General features: G+C 44.1%; 1 protein-coding gene across 1 annotated transcript in view; it reads right to left on the reverse strand.

The window, feature by feature from the left end:
- The window catches only part of LOC127411120 (uncharacterized), a 418,430-nt gene extending 401,461 nt beyond the window's left edge, over positions 1 to 16,969 (reverse strand). Inside the window, exons 1-2 of the mRNA XM_051646474.1 lie at positions 16,869 to 16,969; positions 6,551 to 7,095 (exon numbers count right to left, since the gene is read on the reverse strand). Of these exons, the coding sequence (XP_051502434.1) occupies positions 6,573 to 7,095; positions 16,869 to 16,969 (624 nt within the window). The 3' untranslated portion in view covers positions 6,551 to 6,572. The remainder of the gene's footprint in view (positions 1 to 6,550; positions 7,096 to 16,868) is intronic.
- Positions 16,970 to 22,237: the final 5,268 nt, after the last annotated feature.

Genomic DNA, 22,237 nt, shown 5'->3' on the forward strand with positions numbered 1-22,237 from the left:
GAACGCTGTTTTTATGTCGACAACTGTTTACAGAGCACTGCATCTTCAGTTGAAGCTCATGAGCTGATTGACGAACTAAGGTCCCTGCTAGCATCAGGTGGATTTGAATTCCGTCAGTGGGAGAGCAATGAAGCTTCAGTTGTTAGCCATCTCCCTAAAGAGGCCAGATCAGAGAGCACTGAGTTGTGGATCTTCCACTGTCAGGCAGACCCCCAAGAAATGACCCTTGGACTAAACTGGTACTGTGTACCTGACACCCTTCATTACTGCCATCATCTACTAGCCTACCAGGAGGTAACAATGAGAAACATATACCGGGTCCTCGCCAGTTAGTATGACCCCTTAGGCTTCATACTTCCGTTCACCACCAGAGCCAAGATCTTGGTGAGACAATAGTGGGTAAAGGAACGAGAGTGGGATGATCCACTTCTACCCTCTGAACTGCTCCAAGCTTGGGAAAGTTGGGAAGCCGAACTGGAGCACCTACTTCTGATTACCATACCTCGGTGCTATGTGTCTGCTACACTAGATGTGCCAGGAGTACAACGAGAACTCTACAGCCTATGGGTCAGTAGCATACCTCCGTACTGGGCACCAAGGAGGGGTGCAGCTGGCATTTATCCTGGCCAGATCCAGAATGTATCCCAAAAGGCAACAATCAATGCTTAGGCTGGAACTCTGTGCTGCACTCACTGGACATTTACATTTTACATTTACTCATTTGGCAGACGCTTTTATCCAAAGCGACTTACAAAAGAGGAACACATAAGTGAATCATCTTAAGGAGACAGTGGTACAAAAAGTGCCATATTACAAAGTTTTCACTAGCATCAGAATAGCATTCAAAACAGATTAAAGTGCTACAAGGAAAAAAAATTGTTTTAGTGATTGGTTAAGTGCTCATGGAAAAGATGTGTTTTTAGCCATTTTTTGAAGACAGAAAGTGAGTCAGATTCACAGATGGAGTTGGGAAGGTCATTCCACCAACGTAGTATGATGAAGCTGAAAGTCCAGGAAAGTGTTTTGGTGCCTCTTTGTGTTGGTACAACAAGGCGACATTACTTAGCCAACCGCAGGCTGCTAGTGGGCACGTAGCTCTGCAGAAATTATTTTAGGTATGCTGGAGCAGACCCAGTGACTGTTTTGTATGCCAGCATCAGAGCCTTGAACTTGATACGTGCATCAACCGGCAGCCAGTGAAGAGAGACAAGGAGTGGTGTAACATGCACTCTCTTTGGTTGATTAAAAACCAGACATGCTGCTGCATTCTGGACCATTTGCAGGGGTCTAATTGCACATGCAGGGAGGCCTGCAATGAGAGTGTTACAGTAGTCCAGTCTAGTTATGACAAGTGACTGAACAAGAAGTTGTGTGGCATGTTCAGAGAGGAAGGGTCTTATCTTCCTGATATTGTAGTGTAAATCTACATGATCTTGCGGTCTTTGAGATGTGGTCTGTGAAATTTAGTTTGTTATCAATGGTTACTCCTAGATTTCTGACCGTTTTGGAAGGCGTTACTGTAGTTGCACCCAGCTGCATGGTGATGTTGTGTTCAGCAGCAGGGTTTGCTGGAAAGACAAGGAGTTCGGACTTGGCTGGGTTAAGTTGCAGGTGGTGTGCCTTCATCCAGGCTGAGATGTCTGCCAGGCAGGCAGGCAGAGATTCGAGCAGTCACTGTGGTGTCGTTGGGCTGGAAAGACAAGTAGAGTTGCATGTAATCAGCGTAGCAGTGGTAAGAGAAACCATGTGCCTGAATGATTGGTCCCAATGATGTTGTGTATATAGAGGAGTGGCCCAAGCACTGAGCCCTGAGGTACCCCAGTAAGTAGCTGATGTGACTTGGACACCTCACCTCTCCAGGCTACCTTGAAGGACCTACCTGAGAGATAGGAATTAAACCAGTCAAGCACAGTTCCTGTGATGCCCAGTGAAGAGAGGGTGGAGAGTAAGATCTGATGGTTTCGAAGACTGCAGAAAGGTCCAGCAGAATCAGGTTGGATGATCTGTATTCAGCTTTCACCTGTCTCAGCGACTCAGTGACAGACAGCAGGGCAGTCTCGATGGAGTGTCCACTTTTGAAGCCTGACTGATTGTCATCCAACAGCTTGTTCTGTGAGAGATAGGCAGAGATTTGATTGAAAACTGCCCTTTCAAGCGTTTTTGCCATGAATGGGATGAGACAAACTGGTCTGTTGTGTTCTATTTGTGTGGGGTTAAGACCGCTCTTAACCCCAGACCATTTCTTCAGCAGCGGGGTTACTCGAGCCTGCTTAAATATAGTGGGAAAAGTGCCTGTAAGTAGAGATGTGTTAATTATGTGAGTTAGTGCAGGTAAGATGGATGGAGAGATGGCCTGGATAAGGTGAGAAGGAATGGGTTCAAGGGAACAGGTGGTGGGGTGGTTGGAGAGGAGTTTAGAGACCTCAATGTCAGTCAAAGGAGAGAACATAGAGACAGAGGAGTTGCATACAGGGGATGGGTGTTTGACAGGGTGAGGTGCTGAGAATGTATTGCTGATGGTTGTAAACGTATTAGTAAAAAATGTGGCAAAGACATCTGCTGTCAGTGATGTGTCAGGCGGTGGAGGGGGAGGACAGAAGTGTGTTGAATGTTCTAAACAAGCTGCGAGTGTCGGTGGTGCTGTTGATCTTGTTCTGGTAGTATGAAGTTTTTGCAGATTTAATGTTATCTGAAAAAGTTGCAAGCAGAGACTGATACTTACCTAGATCTGCTGGATCTTTAGATTTCTGCCATCTCCTCTCAGCTGCCCTGAGGTCAGTCCGATGTTCATGAAGGACGTCAGAGAGCCAGGGGCTGGGTGGTGTAGTACGTGCTGGCCTTGAGGAGAGAGGACAGATGTTGTCTAAACAGTTTGTTAAAGTAGAGCTCGGTGTGTCTGTGGCAGTGTTTACATCAAGGGAGGAAAATACATTTTGTGTGGGAAGAGAGGTAGAGACAGCAGTGGAAAGGTGAGAGGGTGAAAGAGAACAGAGTTTACGGCGAAAGGAAACCAAAGGTGGAGTCTGTTTTAATGTAGATGGGAGAGTCATGTTGAATTGAACAAAGTAGTGATCAGAGACATGTAAAGGAGTAACAAGAATATTTGAGTTATGTGTAAAAATGAGGGTTGCCCAGTCTGTGAGTTGCTGTGGTGCTTAGTCTTTCCAAGTCAAATGAGGCCAGAAGAGCATTCAGTTCACTGGCCTGGGGCTTGTCTTTTTTTTTTTTTTGTTATTAAAATTTTTATTGATTCATAAATTAACACAAAAAATACAAGAACATCTATATAATGAATCAAAAACTTTAAACATTAAACCCCCACTATATCCCCTCCCCCTACCAAACTCTCAACCCACCCTGATCCCCCCACGAACACCCCTGTGGTCAATAGAATATAGACACACACACAGAAAACTAAAACAACAACATAAAATAACATTTAATAATCAAGTATAATAATAATAAAAAAGTAAAATAAAAAAAAAATAAAAAAAACTCTAAATTACTCCCTCCACCACCCCACCTCGAGATTCCCTCAAAAATGCTAAATAATTGCCCCATTTCTTATTGAAAGTTTCCCTAACCCCATCCTAATGCTTGACCCCTCCTCGAAGGCAGCCACCCTCCCCATCTCCACGCACCACTCCGGGAATGAGGGTGCTCCATCCGACTTCCAACTCCTCAAAATAACCTGCCTACCAATCATCACACCGGTCAAAACCCAGTCCTTCATGTACTTATCTACCAAATCCATGACCTCCCTATCTCCCAAAATACAGAGTCTGGGGCAGAACGAGACCTGAGTGCCCAACACATCACACACAACACTTTGCACCTTCAGCCAAAATTCTTGGATCTTAAGGCACCCCCAAAAAACATGGATGGTGTCTCCATCTTCAGTATGGCATCGCCAGCAGATGGGTGTGTCCTTAAGACCAAGCCTATACAATCTAGAGGGGGTCCAATAAAATCTATGTAAAATCTTAAATTGCATAAGGCGAACCCTTGCATCTCTAGATGCAGACTTTATGTTTTTTAGAATCCTTGCCCACACTCCCTCCTCCAATACCAAGTTTAAATCTTTCTCCTATAATCTTTTAAGAGAATTTAAATCTCCGTCCCCCAGACTCTGAATTAACAAGGAGTAATACACTGATACCTCATGACCCTTCCCAAAAGCAGCAATCACCACTTTCAGAGTATCTGCCGCTCTAAAGGGGTGTATGCTACTCCCAAAAACAGAGCAGAGCAGGTGGCGCAGCTGTAAATACTTATAAAATTGAGATCTGGGAATCCCAAAATGTTGAATCAAACTTTCAAAAGATCTCAATACTCCACCCTCATTCAGGTCACCAAGTGTATTAACCCCCCTCACAATCCAATCTGACCAACAGAAAGGGTACTTATTAATACATAGTTTAGGGTTCAGCCATATGCTTGAAGCTACGTTTAAATAAATATCAGAATTAAACTCTCTGGACACTTTTGTCCATATCGAGTGCAAATGCAAAATAACGGGGTGCGACTTAACCTCTCCAGCTAGTTTAATCGAAAGGCTTTGCAGTGGCGAGATAGGGGCAAGAACTTCATTTTCAATACAAAACCAGGGAGGAGCTCTCTCAGGTGGAAGCAACCAATGAACCAAATGTCTAAGACTGAATGCATAATAATAAAATAAAATCTTGGGTAGGCCTAACCCACCTTTGTCAATCGGCCTATGTAACTTACTGAAATTTAACCTGGGACATTTACCATTCCAAATGAAGGACTTCACTATGCTATCAAATTGCTTGAAATAAGAGAGAGGGACATCTACAGGGAGAGATTGTAGCAGGTAGTTACATTTTGGAATGCAATTCATTTTAATAACATTAACCTTCCCAATCATCGACAGGTGTAATGAAGCCCATCTGTCCACATCATTCGAAAACCTTTTTATTAAGGGATCAAAATTAACTCTGACTAAATCAGACAAATTTGCTGGGAATAAAATTCCCAAATACTTAATTCCCTGTTTGGGCCACTGGAAGGCACCCGGCTGGAAGGCCGTTACTGGACAGTACGCTGTCAAAGCCAAAGCTTCGGATTTAGACCAATTGAATTTGTATCCTGAGAATTTGGAAAAGGAGTTAATAATTCTGTGGAGGCAAGGCATGGATCTAGTGGGGTCGGAGACGAATAATAAAATATAATCTGCATAAAGCAGAAGCTTATGCGCTACACCACCCCTGGAAAATCATCCTCCTTTCTTATCGTGGCTGCTAATGGTTCCAGGGCAAGACAGAACAATAATGGGGAAAGATGGCAACACTGCCGGATGCCCCTATCCAGAGTAAAATAATCTGAAATTAACCCATTTGTTTGGTGTCTATAAAGTAACTTAATCCAACCAATAAATGTATTTCCGAACCCATACCTTTCCAAAATCTTAAAAAGATAATCCCATTCTACCATATCAAATGCCTTTTCGGCGTCAACAGAGATGGCAGCAACCGGAGATTGATCATTCACTATTGACCACATGATATTGATGAGACGCCTGATGTTATCAGAAGAACTACGGCCTAGAATAAACCCCACCTGATCTATATGTATAAGTGATGTCATAACTTTACTTAATCGATTGGCCAGAATTTTGGACAAAATTTTTACATCTAACTAGATCAGGGAAATTGGGCGGTAACTTTTATACTCGCTTGGATCTTTGTCCTTTTTTAGAATTAGACTGATCTGGGCTTGTGTCATGGTTGGCGGAAGCTTTCCATTCTTTAATGAATCAGTATAAACTTCTAACAAAAGTGGAGCCAGTTCTGTAGCATAAGATTTGAAAAACTCAGCGGCAAAGCCGTCAGGCCCCGGAGCCTTGCCTGTAGGCAAGGCTTTAATTACCTCAACAAGCTCCTCCAAGTTTATCAATTCAAATCAAATCAAATCACTTTTATTGTCACACAGCCATATACACAAGTGCAATGGTGTGTGAAATTCTTGGGTGCAGTTCCAATCAACATAGCAGTCGTGTCAGTGATGAGACATATACCAATTTACAATTAACACAGCACAATTTAAAGTCTAATGTACACATAATTACACACAAAACAATATACAAATAATAACATACACTGTACAGTATACAATACACACAATATAGATACACATTATTCAATAAAAAAAGTATATATAGTATATATAGAATGTACAGTAGGTTGTATTGTACTGTATTGACATTCAGGCAGTCGGTTGATAGTAAGTTGTTAAGAGAGAATATAATATAATAATATTATAATTTATGACAGTCCGGTGTGAGATATAAGAGTAATAAAGTGCAGTGCTGATGTATTTTGATCGTGGGAGATCAAGAGTTCAAAAGTCTGATTGCTTGGGGGAAGAAGCTATCATGGAGTCGGCTGGTGCGGGTCCTGATGCTGCGATACTGCCTGCCTGATGGTAGCAGTGAGAACAGCCCATGGCTCGGGTGGCTGGAGTCTCTGATGATCTTCCGTGCTTTATTCACACATCCTGGTATATATGTCCTGGAGGGAGGGAAGCTCACCTCCGATGATGTGTCTGGCAGTTCACACCACCCTTTGCAGTGCTTTGCGGTTGTGGGCTGTGCTATTGCTGTACCAGGCGGAGATGCAGCCAGTCAGGATGCTCTCTACAGTGCAGGTGTAGAACCGTGTGAGGATGTGGCGGTTCATTCCAAACTTCCTCAGCCGTCTCAGGAAGAAGAGGCGCTGATGAGCCTTCTTCACAACGACTTCAGTGTGGATGGACCATGTGAGTTCCTCAGTGATGTGGACACCCAGGAACTTGAAGCTGCTGACTCTCTCCTCTGGTGCTCCATTGATGGTGATGGGACTGTGTTCTCTGTCTTTTCTTCTGAAGTCCACCACAAGCTCCTTTGTCTTACTGACATTGAGGGAGAGGTTGTGCTCCTGACACCAGTGTGTCAGAGTGTGCACCTCCTCTCTGTAGGCTGTTTCATCATTGTCAGTGATCAGACCTACCACTGTCGTGTCATCAGCAAACTTAATGATGGCATTGGAGCTATGTGTTGCCACACAGTCATGTGTGTACAAGGAATACAAGAGTGGGCTGAGAACACAGCCCTGTGGGGCTCCAGTGTTGAGGGTCAGTGATAAGGAGATGTTGCTGCCTATTCTAACCACCTGGCGTCTGCTTGACAGGAAGTCCAGGATCCAGCTGCACAGCGAGCTGTTTAAGGCCAGAGCCCGGAGTTTCTCATCTAGCTTGGAGGGCACTATGGTGTTGAATGCTGAGCTGTAGTCTACAAACAGCATTCTCACATAAGTGTTCTTTTTTTCCAGGTGGGAGAGAGCAGTGTGTATTGTAGATGCAATGGCATCATCAGTGGAGCGGTTGTTGCGGTAAGCAAACTGCAATGGGTCAAGAGAGAGAGGCAGCACAGAGCAGATGTAATCTCTGATTAGTATCTCAAAGCATATGCTGAAGATGGGGGTCAGAGCAACAGGACGCCAGTCATTTAATCAAGTTATTTTTGATTGCTTTGGAACAGGCACAATGGTGGCTGTTTTAAAGCATGTGGGGACTACAGACAAAGAGAGGGAAAGGTTGAAAATGTCCATAAAAACACCAGCCAGCTGGTTCATGCACGATCAGATGACACGGCCCGGAATGCCGTCTGGGCCCGCGGCTTTGCAGATATTCACCCATCGGAAGGATCGGGTAACATCCGCTATAGAGACGGAGAGTGAACTAACCTCTGTAGCTTCAGCTGCGAGAACTCTCTCCGCGAGGGCGGTGTTATTTCCCTCAAAATGAGCATAAATATTATTTAGCTCATCCGGGAGAGAGGCAGCGGTGTTCATGGCAGAGTTTTTATTCCCTGTAAAGTCCGTGATGATGTTAATTCCCTGCCACATGCTTCTAGAGTTGGTGGTGTTAAACTGTCCTTCAATCTTGTTCCTGTACTAGCATTTTGCTGTTCTGATAGCTTTTCGGTGGGCATAACTGGCTTGTTTATGCTCCTCCGCATTCCCGGAATTAAAAGCGGAGGTCCGCACATTAAGTGCCGCACAAACATCACTATTTATCCATGGCTTCTGGTTCGGATAGATCCGTGTTGTTCTGGTCGGAACGACGTCCTCCACGCACTTTCTGATGAAACACATTACGCTATCAGCATAAAGCTTGATGTCGTCATCAGAGGCGGACCGGAACATCTCCCAGTCCGTGTGATCAAAACAGTCTTGTAACGTAGAGTCTGATTGGTCTGACCAGCACTGGATCGTTCTGAGGGTGGGTGCTTCCTGTTTCAGTTTCTGCCTGTAAGTGGGCAGAAGCAGAATGGAAGAGTGGTCCGATTTGCCAAATGGTGGGTGGGGGAAGGATTTGTAGCCATCCCGGAAGGGAGAGTAGCAATGGTCCAAAACCTGGTCCCCTTGTGTGTTGAAACTAATGTGCTGGTGGTATTTTGGTGCGACTGATTTGAAACTGGCTTTATTAAAGTCCCCGGTCACAATGAACGCGGCCTCAGGGTGCGCGGTTTCCTGCTCACTTATACTCCCATACAGTTCCTTGAGTGCCTGGTCTGTGTTGGCTTGTGGCAGGATGTACACAGCAGTGATAATGACCACTGTGAATTCTCTCGGTAGCCAGAATGGTTGACACAGAAGCATGAGAAATTCCAGATCAGGAGAGCAGAGACTTGATAAAATGTACGTTCCTCTGATCACACCAGGATTTGTTGATCAGTTTATCTCAGAATCAAGAGAATTTTTTTGCTCAGTCGTCAGTTTAGGGAGATCTAATGGTTCCACAAAGTTCCTAATATCTTCATCAGTGGATGAAGACGTGGAATCATAGAGATCAAGATAGAACTCTTTAAAAGCATTATTAATATCAATAGCCGAGGTAAATATTTAACCACAAGCAGATTTCACTGAGGGAATGATAGAAAAAGACTCTCTCTGCTTTATATATCTAGCCAAAAGTTTTCCTGCTTTATCACCCAACTCAAAGTATGACTGTCTTGCCCTGAAAAACCAAAACTCCACTTTCCGTGACAAAATAGTATTATACCTATATTTCAATCGGGTCAATTCTCTGAGGCCATCAGATGACATACAGCGCTTCAGCTCTGCCTCAGCACTTTTAATATTTCCTTCCAATTCCACGAGTTCTCGTGCCTTGTAAATTTTGATGAATGAGGCATACTGTATGATCCGACCCCTAAGAACCACCTTAAGTGCCTCCCAAGCCACGCCCACAGAGGATACTGAGGACCAGTTGGTCTCCATATAAACACTGATTTCAGTCTTTAACATTTGTTGGAAATCAGGATTTTGCAAAAGGGACACATTAAGGCACCAACAATATGATTTATTTTTCTCTTTATGTGGCATCACCTCTAAACTCACCAGGGCATGATCTGAGACTAAGATATTTCCAATTGAGCAATCAACAACAGATGAAATTAGGGATTTGGATATAAAAAAAAAAAAAATCTATTCTAGAAAAAATCTTATGGACTGATGAAAAAAATATATAGTCCCTTCCTGATGGGTTCAAAAGTCTCCAAATATCTGTAAGACCAAGATTTGTACACATCCTGTGAAGCGTCACTGTTGCTCTAGGGGGCTTGCACACTTTTGCTTCACTATGATCAAGGACTGAATCCATCAAAAGATTAAAGTCTCCTCCCAATATTATATCATGAGGGGTGCCAGCGGCTCGCAACATCCCTTCAAGGTCTATAAAAAAGCCCTGATCATCAGCGTTAGGTGCGTAAATATTAGCCAAAATCAACATTTCCCTTGAATTTCAACTAACACAATAATTACTCTTCCTAATTTATCTTTAATCTGTTTGAGACATTTGAATTGTAGATGTTTATTTACCAATATAATGACTCCCTTGCTCTTACTTGAGCCAGTACTAAAGAAAACATGTCCACCCCATATCTTCCCAAATTTTTCAGCTTCCTGTGGGGAGAGATGTATTTCTTGAAGAAACACTAAATCATATTTCTTACGTTTAAGAAAAGAAATAACCTTCCTTCTTTTTATGGGGTGCCCCAACCCATTTACATAACAGAAAATACTTTGTAAAATAAACTCAGTCAATAGGAAGAATGAACACAAAGAATATGTAGATTCATTTACAGAACTGTCTCAAAGGTGTGATCTTCCACAAAACATATTTCAGCTGATATAAAACCATTCAGATTCCTCGGACAGACAGACGAATGATCCGTGATGTTATTAGTTCAGCGGATGACGTAATCATGCCAAAGTCTTGTACAAAAAAACTCAACAAAACAAACTGCAGCCAGCAGGAGGAATAAGTATGAAGAACGAACAGATTAATCCACAGCTGTTCCAAAAGAGTGTTATTCAATAGAACAAGCTCCAAAACCAATACAAAAAGAAACAAAACCGGCATCCCGGTTCCCCGGATGATCGAGTCAATTCACTCGGAGGCTGCATAAAAGTATATACCATGACTTACATAATCCGTCGACTTCATAAAATACATCCTTTGTGTGAGCAGCATGTAGATATTTTGCAGTCATCCGTAGTGTCTACTCTCAATCTGTCCGGGAACTTCAATGCAAAAGTTTAAGGAAAAGTGTTATTCACAAAACAAGCTCCAGCCTCTTGGCGGAGCCAACGCAAAAAACCCAAAATGTCTCCCAGCTTCCTCAAGAGTTAGGTACAGCGAGTCAGGCCCACTCACATGAGAAACATCCAATGGTTTACTCAGTCATTGATTCTATAAAAGACATTGCCAGATTTGGACATGTAAATACTTTGCGACCGACCTTCGTTTCTATTCTCAGTTTGGCAGGAAACATTAGAGCAAACGAGATCTTTTTCTGATGTAAGAGTTTCTTACATTCCTTGAACCGATCGCGTTTCTCTCTTGTCGAACTCGCAAAGTCCGGGAACAAGAAAATATTATGGTTCTTCCAAAAAAGCTTCCCTTTGCTCCTCGCCTGGCACAACACAAGATCTTTATCGGATGATCTCAGAAATCTGGCCAGAATCGATCAGGGGCTATCTCCCTCAGCAGATCTCTGAGCCGGCACTCTGTGAGCTCGCTCGATTTCCAGCTTGTGGCCTGTCATGTCGAGCAGACTCGGGAAAAACTCGTCTAGGAATTTCACCATATCTCTTCCCTCCTCATGCTCAGGAATTTCAACAATTCGAACATTATTCCTGCGGCTTCTATTTTCAAGATCTTCAAGCTTTTCAAGGAGATGTTCCAAATCAACTTTGATCGCAGGCGGATTAGCGGTTAATTCCCTCTCCGAAGATTCCAAAAAATCGATTCGTTTTTCAACATCAGTCATTCTTGTACCTAACTCGGTGAATTTTATTTCCATCGCCGTGATCGATCGATGTATTACAGCGAGATCCTCCAAGTCAGCAAGAATCTTCGTCAACATCACTGACATGTTGGACAACTGACGCTGGATTCCTTCTCCCGCCACGGCATCCAAATCGAGTCCCTGGTCTGTAGGCCTGTCGGGGCTTTCATCCTGAACACGTAAGTGTCTTTTAATGTCTACAGAGCCCGAGGATTTGGACTTCTTTGCCATGTTTTGCAACAAAGGGCAAATGTGTAACTGGGTGTATCAAATTTCACCAGATTATAATATGAAAATAATCGAATATTCAGCTAAGTGCGCAGAGCTCGTTGCTCACACATCTGCTCCTTGCATGGCGTCACGTGACCTCGGCCTGGGGCTTGTCTTGGTGTATGTTGAAATCACCAAGAACCACAAGTGGCTTACCATCCTCCGGGAAGGAGGAGAGCAGGACATCCAATTCCTCGAGAATAGTTTGCCAGCTGACCCGGAGGGAGATAAATGACAACAACATGTATTTTTTGTGGGTTGCATTGTAGTAATAGCATGGAATTCAAAAGTAGTATTGTTACACAGAGAAGAGTGTGGTGAACAAGTCCAGTTGTTATGAGTGAGCAAACCGTGTGTCGAGGGGTGTGAGAGAAGTTGTTGGAGAGAGTAGCAGGTGTTGCTGTATCCTTTGGATGTATCCATGTTTCTGTCAGTGCCAGGATGCTGAGGGTGGACTGTGTGGCAAAGGCTGGAATGAAGTCAGCTTTGTTCACAGCTAACTGGCAGTTCCAGAGTCCCACTGAGAAAGAGAGCGGAGCAGGTAATGATGTGCCGTAGGTTGTGTGGGTTGCGTTTTGTCTTCAATCTATATTGTGAAAACGGTCTGTAACAGATAACAGGGATGTGCTTGAAGGCATATGTTATTTGTGAATTAGACATGTTAGTATGTACAAGGAAAATAAGAAAAGAGATACATTTAAGATACTTAAGTGCTATGGTAAGTGGAGCCTTGTCAGTGTCCTTGCTCGGTGGACTCACACAGGTAGACTCACTGGTCTTTACACAAGTAGGTCTTCACATGAGGAGGGCTTTCATGAGGGCTACCACTTCCGCTGCCAATTCACATCAAATATATACACGATGCTAACGAGCCATAGAGTGAAAAAAAGCAAGACATGCCTTAATGAAACTATGGGTCGCACGAGGTGAACAGCACGAGAACAAATGTGACTTCAGTACACCGCAAATAAATTATGCTACACTTTAGCAATAAATAATACTCTAAAACAAGTGAAGCACCATTTATAGACACTAAAAACAAAGATGGTTTTACACACACTGGACAAACAATTCTAAATCTAGCAGTGAATACCCTGGACAAGTCAAAACACACACCAACACACATTTACGCGACGTGAGTTCAAGCCAGTAAACAAACAGCACAAGCCTAGCAATGATTACTACTCTACAACAAAGTAAAACAATGAAATAAACACACTTACACGCAACTGCAGACTCCTGTAGATAAATCACTTCTCCTAATGACTATGGATCCTGCGGTTTAAATACCTTACCTGGCACTGGACACGCCTTAATGCTACTTAGCACAAAGCTAGTCACATGGGCAACCGAAACTACTGGTCACGCGAGGTGAACAGCACAGCACTGGAACACAGCTAGCCAAGCTATTCCATAGCAAAATCTCATTAGAGATTAGGAGCACATTCCTATGGAGTAACTCAACAGCAGTACTCACATAGCTGAAATCAGAGTCCTGCAGATTCAAAGTGTTTGTGGGAACAATAGTAGCTGAGATCCAAGAACTTACTGAGGGTCACTGTTGGTGCTATGTTAATTCGGCAAACAATGCAGCAGATGACATCACATGTGGCAAGACTTTGCTTGAATTATCACAGCCCAACAGATGGAGAAAGGGGCTGTGGCAGCAGGGGCGTGGTCAAGCGTCCATTCAGAGAGAGAGAAAGCGGTAAGGGCGCTTGCACCTGAGCTAGATTATGTGTAACACCTGTCTCTAATTCCAGTGAGCATGGGGAGAGCGGCATATAAGCAGCCACACCACCAGTAGAGAAAGAGAGAGTCTGGCACAAGGAAGGCCACGGCGCTCCTGAAGCTGCTGCGTTTAATCTGTTATGTTTACGAAGCTGATGTGTTTAAGTTACTAGTTCCTGTGAAGCTGACGAGTTTGTGAAGTTGTAAAGCATTGAAGTGGCCAATTAATAGTCCTAACAGAGCCTGGAAAAACCTGCTTCCCTGTGTTCTCCTTCCCTTCTGTTTGTGAGCTGTTACACTGGTGCCAAAACCCGGGATCGTGAAGTACGCCCCATGGAGTCCTCCCAGTTGCCAGAGATCCTCAAATCCCTCGCTGGCTTACACCAGTCCCACCAACAATCCCTGCTTGAGCTCCGGCAAGATCAAGATCGCCGGTTCTTCGAGATCCTTTGGACTCAAGCAGAGAACCGGCATTTGATCCGGAGTCTTCTCAGCCAAGAGAGAGCCACAGCCGCCTCCCCGGACAACCACAGCCCCATGCCCCCGCCCATGCTTCTGAAGATGGGGGCTGAGGATGAACTGGAAGCCTTCCTCGTCTTATTCGAGCAGACCGCTGAGATATGGAGCTGGCCGTGTGATCAGTGGGTGGGGAAGCCCAGCTCGCAGCACAACAATTGCCGGCGGCGAACCTCCTGGCTTATGAGGACCTGAAGAAGACCATCCTGCTGCAGGTTGGCCGCAGTCCGGAGCAGCATCGCCAGCTCTTCCGGTCAATGAAGTTGGAGATGACCGGCCGCCCGTTTGCCTTCACCCAACGGCTCCGAGACACCTGCCGGAGATGGCTGCTGGCAGGGGATCATGACGTCGAGGGAATAATCGACCATGTGGTACTGGAGCAGCTCGTCCATCGGCTACCACGAGGAATGGTGGTAAGGGTCCAGTGCCACCGCCCGGCATCGCTGGAGGAGGCTGTTCGATTGGTGGAGAACCATGTGGCAGCATACCAGAGGACGGAAGAGCCCTCCCACTCTTTCTCCCCTCCCCCTGTGTTTTCCCTGTTCTCTTCCCCCTCCCTTCTTCTCTCTCACTCTGCTCTCTCCCCAGAGCCCGTTCCTGTCCTGCGGAGGCAAGGAGTCCCACCACCAAAGCCAGTTCCCCGTGTGCGGGGTGTTGCATCACCCACAGCAGCGACAGTACCCCGCCGCTCTCCCCCACAGGTGGAAGTGTCCGCTGACGCAGGTGCGGGCGTCGCGCCTGGGCCGGTCTGCTGGAGTTGCGGGGATCCGGGACACTTCCAGGATCAATGCCATGTGATGGAGCTGGGAACTGTGGTCCAGATCCCCGACACTCTGCAGGCTGGGCCAGAGCGTACTGGATACCTAAGTGTCAAGGGGCTACTCACCAAGCATTGGTGGACACGGGTTGTAATCAAACCACTATCCACCAACGCTTGGATCAATGCGAGGCTTTGGGCACAGCTAAAATGGTGAGGGTGAAGTGTGTGCATGGGGATATTCACAACTACCCTGTGGTGACCCTTGTGATTAAATTTCGGGGAACAAAACATGTGGAGGCCGCGGTTAGTTCCCGCCTCACCCATCCGCTGATTTTGGGGACTAATTGGCCTGAATTTAGAAATGTATTAAAGGGAATATGTGCGGATGGGTCCTGCACTAAAGTAATGAGATGTGAAATGTGCGATGCTCTGGCAGGGGAGGCGGAGCCAAGGCCATCTTCTTCTGCTCCACGTCAGGATGATGTGAGGGGGGGAGAGGCTGCAGCCCATCCTGTCCTCAGGGGATTTCCCAAAAGGGATTTCCCTTTGGAGCAGTCGCGAGACGAAACCCTCAAGCACGCCTTTGACCAAGTGAGAGTGATCAATGGTCAACAACTCCAGCCGAATGTCGCCCTTTCATATCCTTATTTCACAATTATAAACGAGCGGTTGTATAGAGTGATACAGGACGCTCAAACAAAGGAAGATACAACCCAGTTCTTAATACCATGGAGCTGTCGGGAAATGCTGTTCCAGGCGGCTCATTATAATCCCATGGCGGGTCATCTAGGGGAAAGAAAAACACTGAAATGCCTAATAGCCCATTTTTATTGGCCGGGCATTGGCGGCGATGTCCGCAGGTGGTGTGCGGCTTGCCGTGAATGCCAGCTGGTGAATCCACCGGCCACCCCAAAAGCGGCACTGTGCCCTCTTCCGCTGATCGAGGTCGCCTTCGAGAGAATTGGAATGGACCTCATCGGGCCATTGAGTGGTCAGCACGCGGACATCACTGGTCCTAGTGTATTGGTCCTAGTGGACTATGCAACGCGATATCCAGAAGCAGTGCGTCTGTGCAACATCTCAGCATGCAGTGTTGCGGAGGCACTCTTCAAAATAATCTCCCGGGTGGGGATTCCGAAAGAAATCCTCACCGATCAGGGCACAACTTTTATGTCACAGACACTACACGAGCTTTATGAATTATTGGGCATTAAATCAATCCGCACCAGCGTTTACCATCCACAAACAGATGGCCTGGTGGAGCGATTTAATAAAACCCTTAAAAACATGATTCGTAAGTTCGTGCACGAGGATGCTAGAAACTGGGACAAATGGCTCGATCCCCTGTTATTTGCAGTACGAGAGGTCCCACAAGCCTCCTCTGAGTTTTCCCCATTCGAGCTGCGGTGTGCTTGATGTTATACATGAAGCTTGGGAGGAGGGACCTTCAAACAGCAAGAATGAAATTCAATACATTCTTGATCTTAGAGAAAAACTCCACACTTTGGGGCAACTAACACAGGAGAATTTGCTCCAAACTCAAGAACGACAGAGCCGACTGTATGACAGGGGAACTCGGCTGCGGGAATTTGCACCGGGAGATAAGGTACTTGTATTACTTCCCGCATTGAGCTCCAAATTACTCGCCAAGTGGCAAGGACCCTTTGAGGTCACACGACGAGTGGGGGAATCTTGATTATGAAGTAAAGAGTTTAATCTGTTATGTTTGTGAAGCTGATGTGTTTAAGTTACTAGTGCCTGTGAAGCTAATGAGTTTAAGTCTACGTGCTTGTGAAGCTGACGAGTTTGTGAAGTTGTAAAGCATTGAAGTGGCCGATTAAAAGTCCTACCTGAGCCTGGAAAAACCTGCTTCCCTTTGTTCTCCTTCCCTTCTGTTTGTGAGCTTTTACAGGGGCCTCACTTCCTCTACCTACCACCTGAGTCATGGCCAGAAAGCCCTGTCCCTGGACTCACGGAGGACCCCAATGAACTCCGCAACACCAAGTTTTGTGGTGTCTTTGCGGTGGATATCAGAGTATCAGCAAGCAGATACTAGCTAATTAAGGCAAGCCCAGTTGGACAGTTGTCCCAAGGAGTATCAGGCCATCATGACTGGTAAGCCTATCTCCTCATCCAGCCATCTACTCACACTTTCACCAGAATTGGATGAAACAACTGTGCTCATCTGTGTGGGGGGATGACTGCGCCAAGCTACAGACCTGAGCATTAATACTGTACATCCCATAGTTCTGGATCCAAAACATCCTATCACCCACTGTGTCCATCTGGATCTGCTGAGTAATATGGATGCAGACTCCTTCCTGTTGGCTCTTTGGCATATGATTGCTCGAAGAGGAAGTCCCTTCCCCTGATCAGGGCACCAATTTCCGAGGGGGAGATAGAGAGTTGCATGAAACCTTCAATGCCATGAACCCAGACCTCCAAAACCAACTAGCCAAACAGAAATTCGGTTCCATTATAACCCCCCAAATGTTTCACATTTCGAAGGTATGTGGGAGCATAAAATCCGCTCAGTAAAGGCTGCCCTTTATACCACAGTAGGGTCACAGGTACTCACAGAGAAAGTCCTCAGAACACTTCTCATAGAGGTTGAGTCCACACTCAATGCGAAACCGCTCGGGTATGTCTCCTCTGATGTGGCAGATCCAGATCCGGTGACTCCAATCTACCTGTTGATGGGGCGGCCTGATGCATCTCTACCACAAGTAGTTTATCCAGAGTCAGAGATGCTTAGTCGGCGGAGATGGCGCACTCACAGGTATTGGCAGATCAGTTTTGGACCAGCTTCATTAAGAATAACCTGCCCACCTTACAGTCACGGCAAAAGTGGACAAGTGACCCCAGTAACCTCACAACTGGAACCACTGTAATGATAATGGACCACCAGCTTCCTCGAGCCCTATGGCCTGTGGGCAGAGTGACAGCTATATACCCTGGATCAGATGGTCGTGTCCGCTCAGCAGAGATTCAAGTCAAGAATAAACACTACCATTGACTGGTAGCTCGTCTTTTCAAACTACCAACCATACCGAAGGAGGATAGCCCTTCTTCACCCTCTACAAGGATTACAGAATGTACATTTGTGCAGCAAATGTAGGGGTGGCTGTAGAAGAGAAACCCAGCACTGCCCTCTGAGTGACCCAGGTCTTGCCCATGCACTGGTCACGCAGGAGATCAGCCAATGAGGATTCAGCATCAGGTGCAAGAGCTCTATGTATGGAATAGGTAGGACTGAGCAGAGTTTTGGGATAGCCTCTCTTACTGATCACATGAAAGTACAGCCAAACAAAATGCAGCACTGACCCAAGGATGCAGTGATATAAACATTCGGTTCTTGTTTATTCTCAGTTAGTCAGAGTCGTGCAGAGAGTCAAAGCTAGATTTTCCTGTCCATCCTTTCCATTCCCTTTGTTTATTTGTGTGTGTTCATGATTGAAAGTAAGTGCGAACTCGCAGTGCGTGAGTGTTTAACTAAAAAATAGGTGCTCATCAAGGAGACATAAATGTAACAGAGATCATTCCATGCTACTCAAAATAATACATGGCTAATTGGGTTTAATTTCCTGTTAGGGTTTTCAATCGATTCTCCCCACTCAGTGATGTACCCACTGAGATTCATGTTGAAAGAGCCCTAATAATTGGTTATTCTATTCTAACATGGAAATAGAGATTCCAGCCACTATTGTTAAATGCATTCCGGGTAACAGAGCGTCTGATATCAGATCAAATTCACAAGTGCTGGCTAATGCTAAATGTAGATGTAGATAAAATTGTTATTTACGTCAGCACTAACGATGTCTGGCTTTTTTTAGTCGGAGATCATAAGAGATAATGTTAAAGAGGTGTGTGAACCTGCAAAAATGATGTCAGACACTGTAATATGCTCTGGCCCCCTCCCTGCTCATCATGGTGACAAGGTTAATAGTAGATTAGTGTCACTGAATGGCTGGGTGTCTGAGTTGTGTCTGGAGAATAGCATAGGATTATAGACAATTGGAAGAGTTTTTGGGGTAGACCTGACCTGCTAAAGAGAGACAGATTCCATCCCTCCAGGGAAGGTCCCACTCTCCTCTCTAGTAATTTGGCTCATAGTCTTAATAATGATAGTATTTGACTAACTGGGGCCCAGGTCAGGAAGCAGACAAACTGGTTAATCCGAACGTCTGCTAGCTGCCTTGAGATGTCACACAGGTCACATAAACTACAACACATAGAGACTGTATCACCTAGATATCACATAGAGACTGTGTCTGTTCCTCAAACTACCAAACACAAAACTCTCACTAAATCATTTAGAATTTTTTTATTAAGGTCTAACTCATCATATAAAGGTAGGGCTACTAAACATTAGATCTCTTTCTACCAAAGCTAATTGAAAATGAAATTATATCCATAGTTTGGATGCGCTCTGTTTGACTGAAACCTGGCTCAAACCAGATGAATATATTATTTTAAATGAATCTACTCCCCCAGGTTATTGTTATAAACATGAGCCTCATCTGAAGGATCGAGGAGGAGGTGTTGCTTCCCCTGTGAGATATTATCAGGAATCATGGAATAAGTTTCCACTGTTATGCCGACGATACCCAACTTTATATTTTTTCTAAACTCAATGAAATTTCACAATTTCTGGATGGCCAGACATTTCCTTCTACTCAATTCCGACAAAACGGAGGTACTAATGATTGGACCAAAAACCTCTAAAAATAAGCAGCTAAAATATAATTTGACTCTCGATGGATGTACTGTTACATCGTCTTCTACAGCAAAGAACTTAGGTGTTATATTTGATACCAATCTGTCCTTTGAAAATCAAATTTCCAATGTTTGTAGAACAATAAAAGTACGACACATGCTCTCTGTTGCCAATTCAGAAAAAATAATTGATGTGTTCATGACCTCAAGACTAGATTATTGTAAAGCATTACTGGGAGGATGTCCAGCAAGTTCAATAAATAAACTTAAGTTGGTTCAAAATGCAGCTGCCAGATTGCTGACTAGAACCAAGAAATATGATCATATTAGCCCCATTCTATCATTGTTTCATTGATAGATTCAAGAGTTTTCTCACATGTTATGTACCCCAAAAGTACTGAAGATAGATTCAGATTCATTTTTTGTTAATGCATGATTTCCTGTAAAGCTGCTTTGAAACGATGTGTGTTGTGAAAAGCGCTATACAAATAAGAATGATTTGACTTGACTTGAACTGCATGCCAGTTTATGCAATGGTGTTTGTAGTAGTTGCATTTCACATATCTGGAAAGCCCTTAAATATATGCATAGAAGTCTCAAATGGGAGTCATTTACATAATTAGTGATTAAATGTCCCAACAGTTGAAGAGTTTGGATTTTCAAGATAAAGTCTTTTGCAAGTCTGAGCCAGTTTTGAAATCACAACATTAGGTTGCGATCTATTTGCTTTGAAATACCTTCATGACCATTAGTTACTGTAAGCTTTCACAATTCATAAAAGTAATTAATATAGTATTTTCTCATTTAGCCTTAGGCCTGTCACACTGAATGCCTGTAAATGAATGCTCACTCTGTAATTTCTAGTTACCTAAGATGTTTGTGAGGCAGAGGTGGGCTCAGTCTTTGTCTCTTTGAGGTGCACCATTGTTGGATGAGGTTACATAGAGCTTTCCCATGAAAGTTTATACTCACAAATTCTCCCATGATGCAGAGGATACAGTATCTGTGTTGCTGGAATCTAGATCTAAAATCACAGAGACTTGCATCACCTTAATTTCTGAATCATTGGAAAGTAGAGATAATGAGATAAAGAGCAGAAGTGAGAGAAATCTAGAGCAATTGTTCTCAACTTGGTTTGCTTCAAGATCTAGATTTTACACTGGGTATCAAGTGTAGACCCAACACTGCTGTAATAATCAATAGAAAATATACACAAACATCTGTAGCCTATATGTATGGATATTTGTGGGAAAAACATTGAGTGGGGGCTCTGTAGCACCCCTTAAAAATAGGCATGTAAGGGAGGCTCTGTAGCACCCCCATTTTCACCTACAGTCACCAAAATTGGTACATATATATTTCTCATGAAGCCGAACAACTTTCATTCTCACAGTCATTAGCTCCACCCAACAGGAAGTCGCAATTTTGGATTTTCTGAAAATTGCAGGCTCTGAACTTTTAAATACTCCTCCTAGGAGATTCATGTGACTGACACCAGATTTGTGCAACGTCGTGACATTGTAGATGCTAAATTGCGAACAGATTTTTGATAGTTTGATATTGTGTCGCCATGGCAAAGCAATAAATTTATGCTGAGAAATGGGAAACAGGAAGTGCCTTAAATCTTCTGTGTGCATTGTGTGATTTTGATGAAAATTCAGCTGTGTTTGGTAAAGCAACTGGCAGCAGCAAGTATGGCACTTTTAACAGACTTTGAAATAGCCTGTGTGTACATGAATTGCTTCAAAATTCTTTAGAGTAATGTCAAGACACTGCTGATGTAAAATTGTCAAGGGATATTTGATATCTTAAATAGTGTTGCCATGGCAACACATTCATTTTTATTATTACTTTCTCCTATATTTGGGTGTTTTTGAGGCACTTGGCATGCTTAAAATTTCATGAAATTTTGCACACACGTCAGAGTCATCTGCCATTAGGACTGGGCAAATGTTTACACATGGGCGTGTATGTGTGTGAGGGGGAGGTTCTGTAGCACCCCCTTTAAAATGGTAATTTAACGGGGTCTCTGTAGCACCCCCATTTTCACCTAGAGTCACCAAACTTGGTACATACATTGTTCTCATCAAGTCGAACAACCTTCATACTTACAGTCATTAGCTCACCCAACAGGAAGCCGGCTATTTTGAATTTTCGGAAAATTGCAGGCTCTGAACTTTTAAAAACTCCTCCTTGGGGATTCATGTGACTGGCACCAAATTTGTGCAACATCGTGCCAAGACATAGTAAATGCTAAATTGCAAACTGATTTTTGACATTTTGAACGGTGTCGCTATGGCGAAGCAATACATTTATGGCAAAAAATGGGAAACAGGAAGTGCCTTATAACTTCTGTGTGCATTGTGTGATTTTGCTGAAAAGTCAGCTTTATGTTTGGTAATGGGTGCTGATCACATGGAGTCAGCTATTATGGGTCATGGTCATAGCCCCACCAATTGGAAGCAGGAAGTTGGCACTTTGAAATATCCCTATTATGTTAACCTGAATTGCTTCAAAATTCTTTAGAATAATGTCAAGACACTGCTGATGTAAAATTCTGAAGGGATTCTTGATATCTTAAATAGTGTTGCCATGGCAACATATTAAATGTCATTATTCCTTTTTATGTATATTCACATGTTTTTGAGGAACTTGGCATGCTTTAATTTTCATGATATTTTGCACACACACATCAGAGTTGTCAGCCTTTAGGCCTGGGAAAAAGTTAACACATGGGCGTGGCTGGGGAGCTCTGTAGCACCACCTTTTGAAAAAAGTTGTGTGGGTCAGTTTCTTCTACGATCACCAAACTTGCTACATATATTGTTCTCATCAAGCTGGACAACTTTCAATATTACAGTCATTAGCTCCACCCAACAGGAAGTCTGCCA

The sequence above is a fragment of the Myxocyprinus asiaticus genome, chromosome 20 (genome assembly GCF_019703515.2).
Source record: "Myxocyprinus asiaticus isolate MX2 ecotype Aquarium Trade chromosome 20, UBuf_Myxa_2, whole genome shotgun sequence".
NCBI lineage: Eukaryota > Metazoa > Chordata > Actinopteri > Cypriniformes > Catostomidae > Myxocyprinus > Myxocyprinus asiaticus.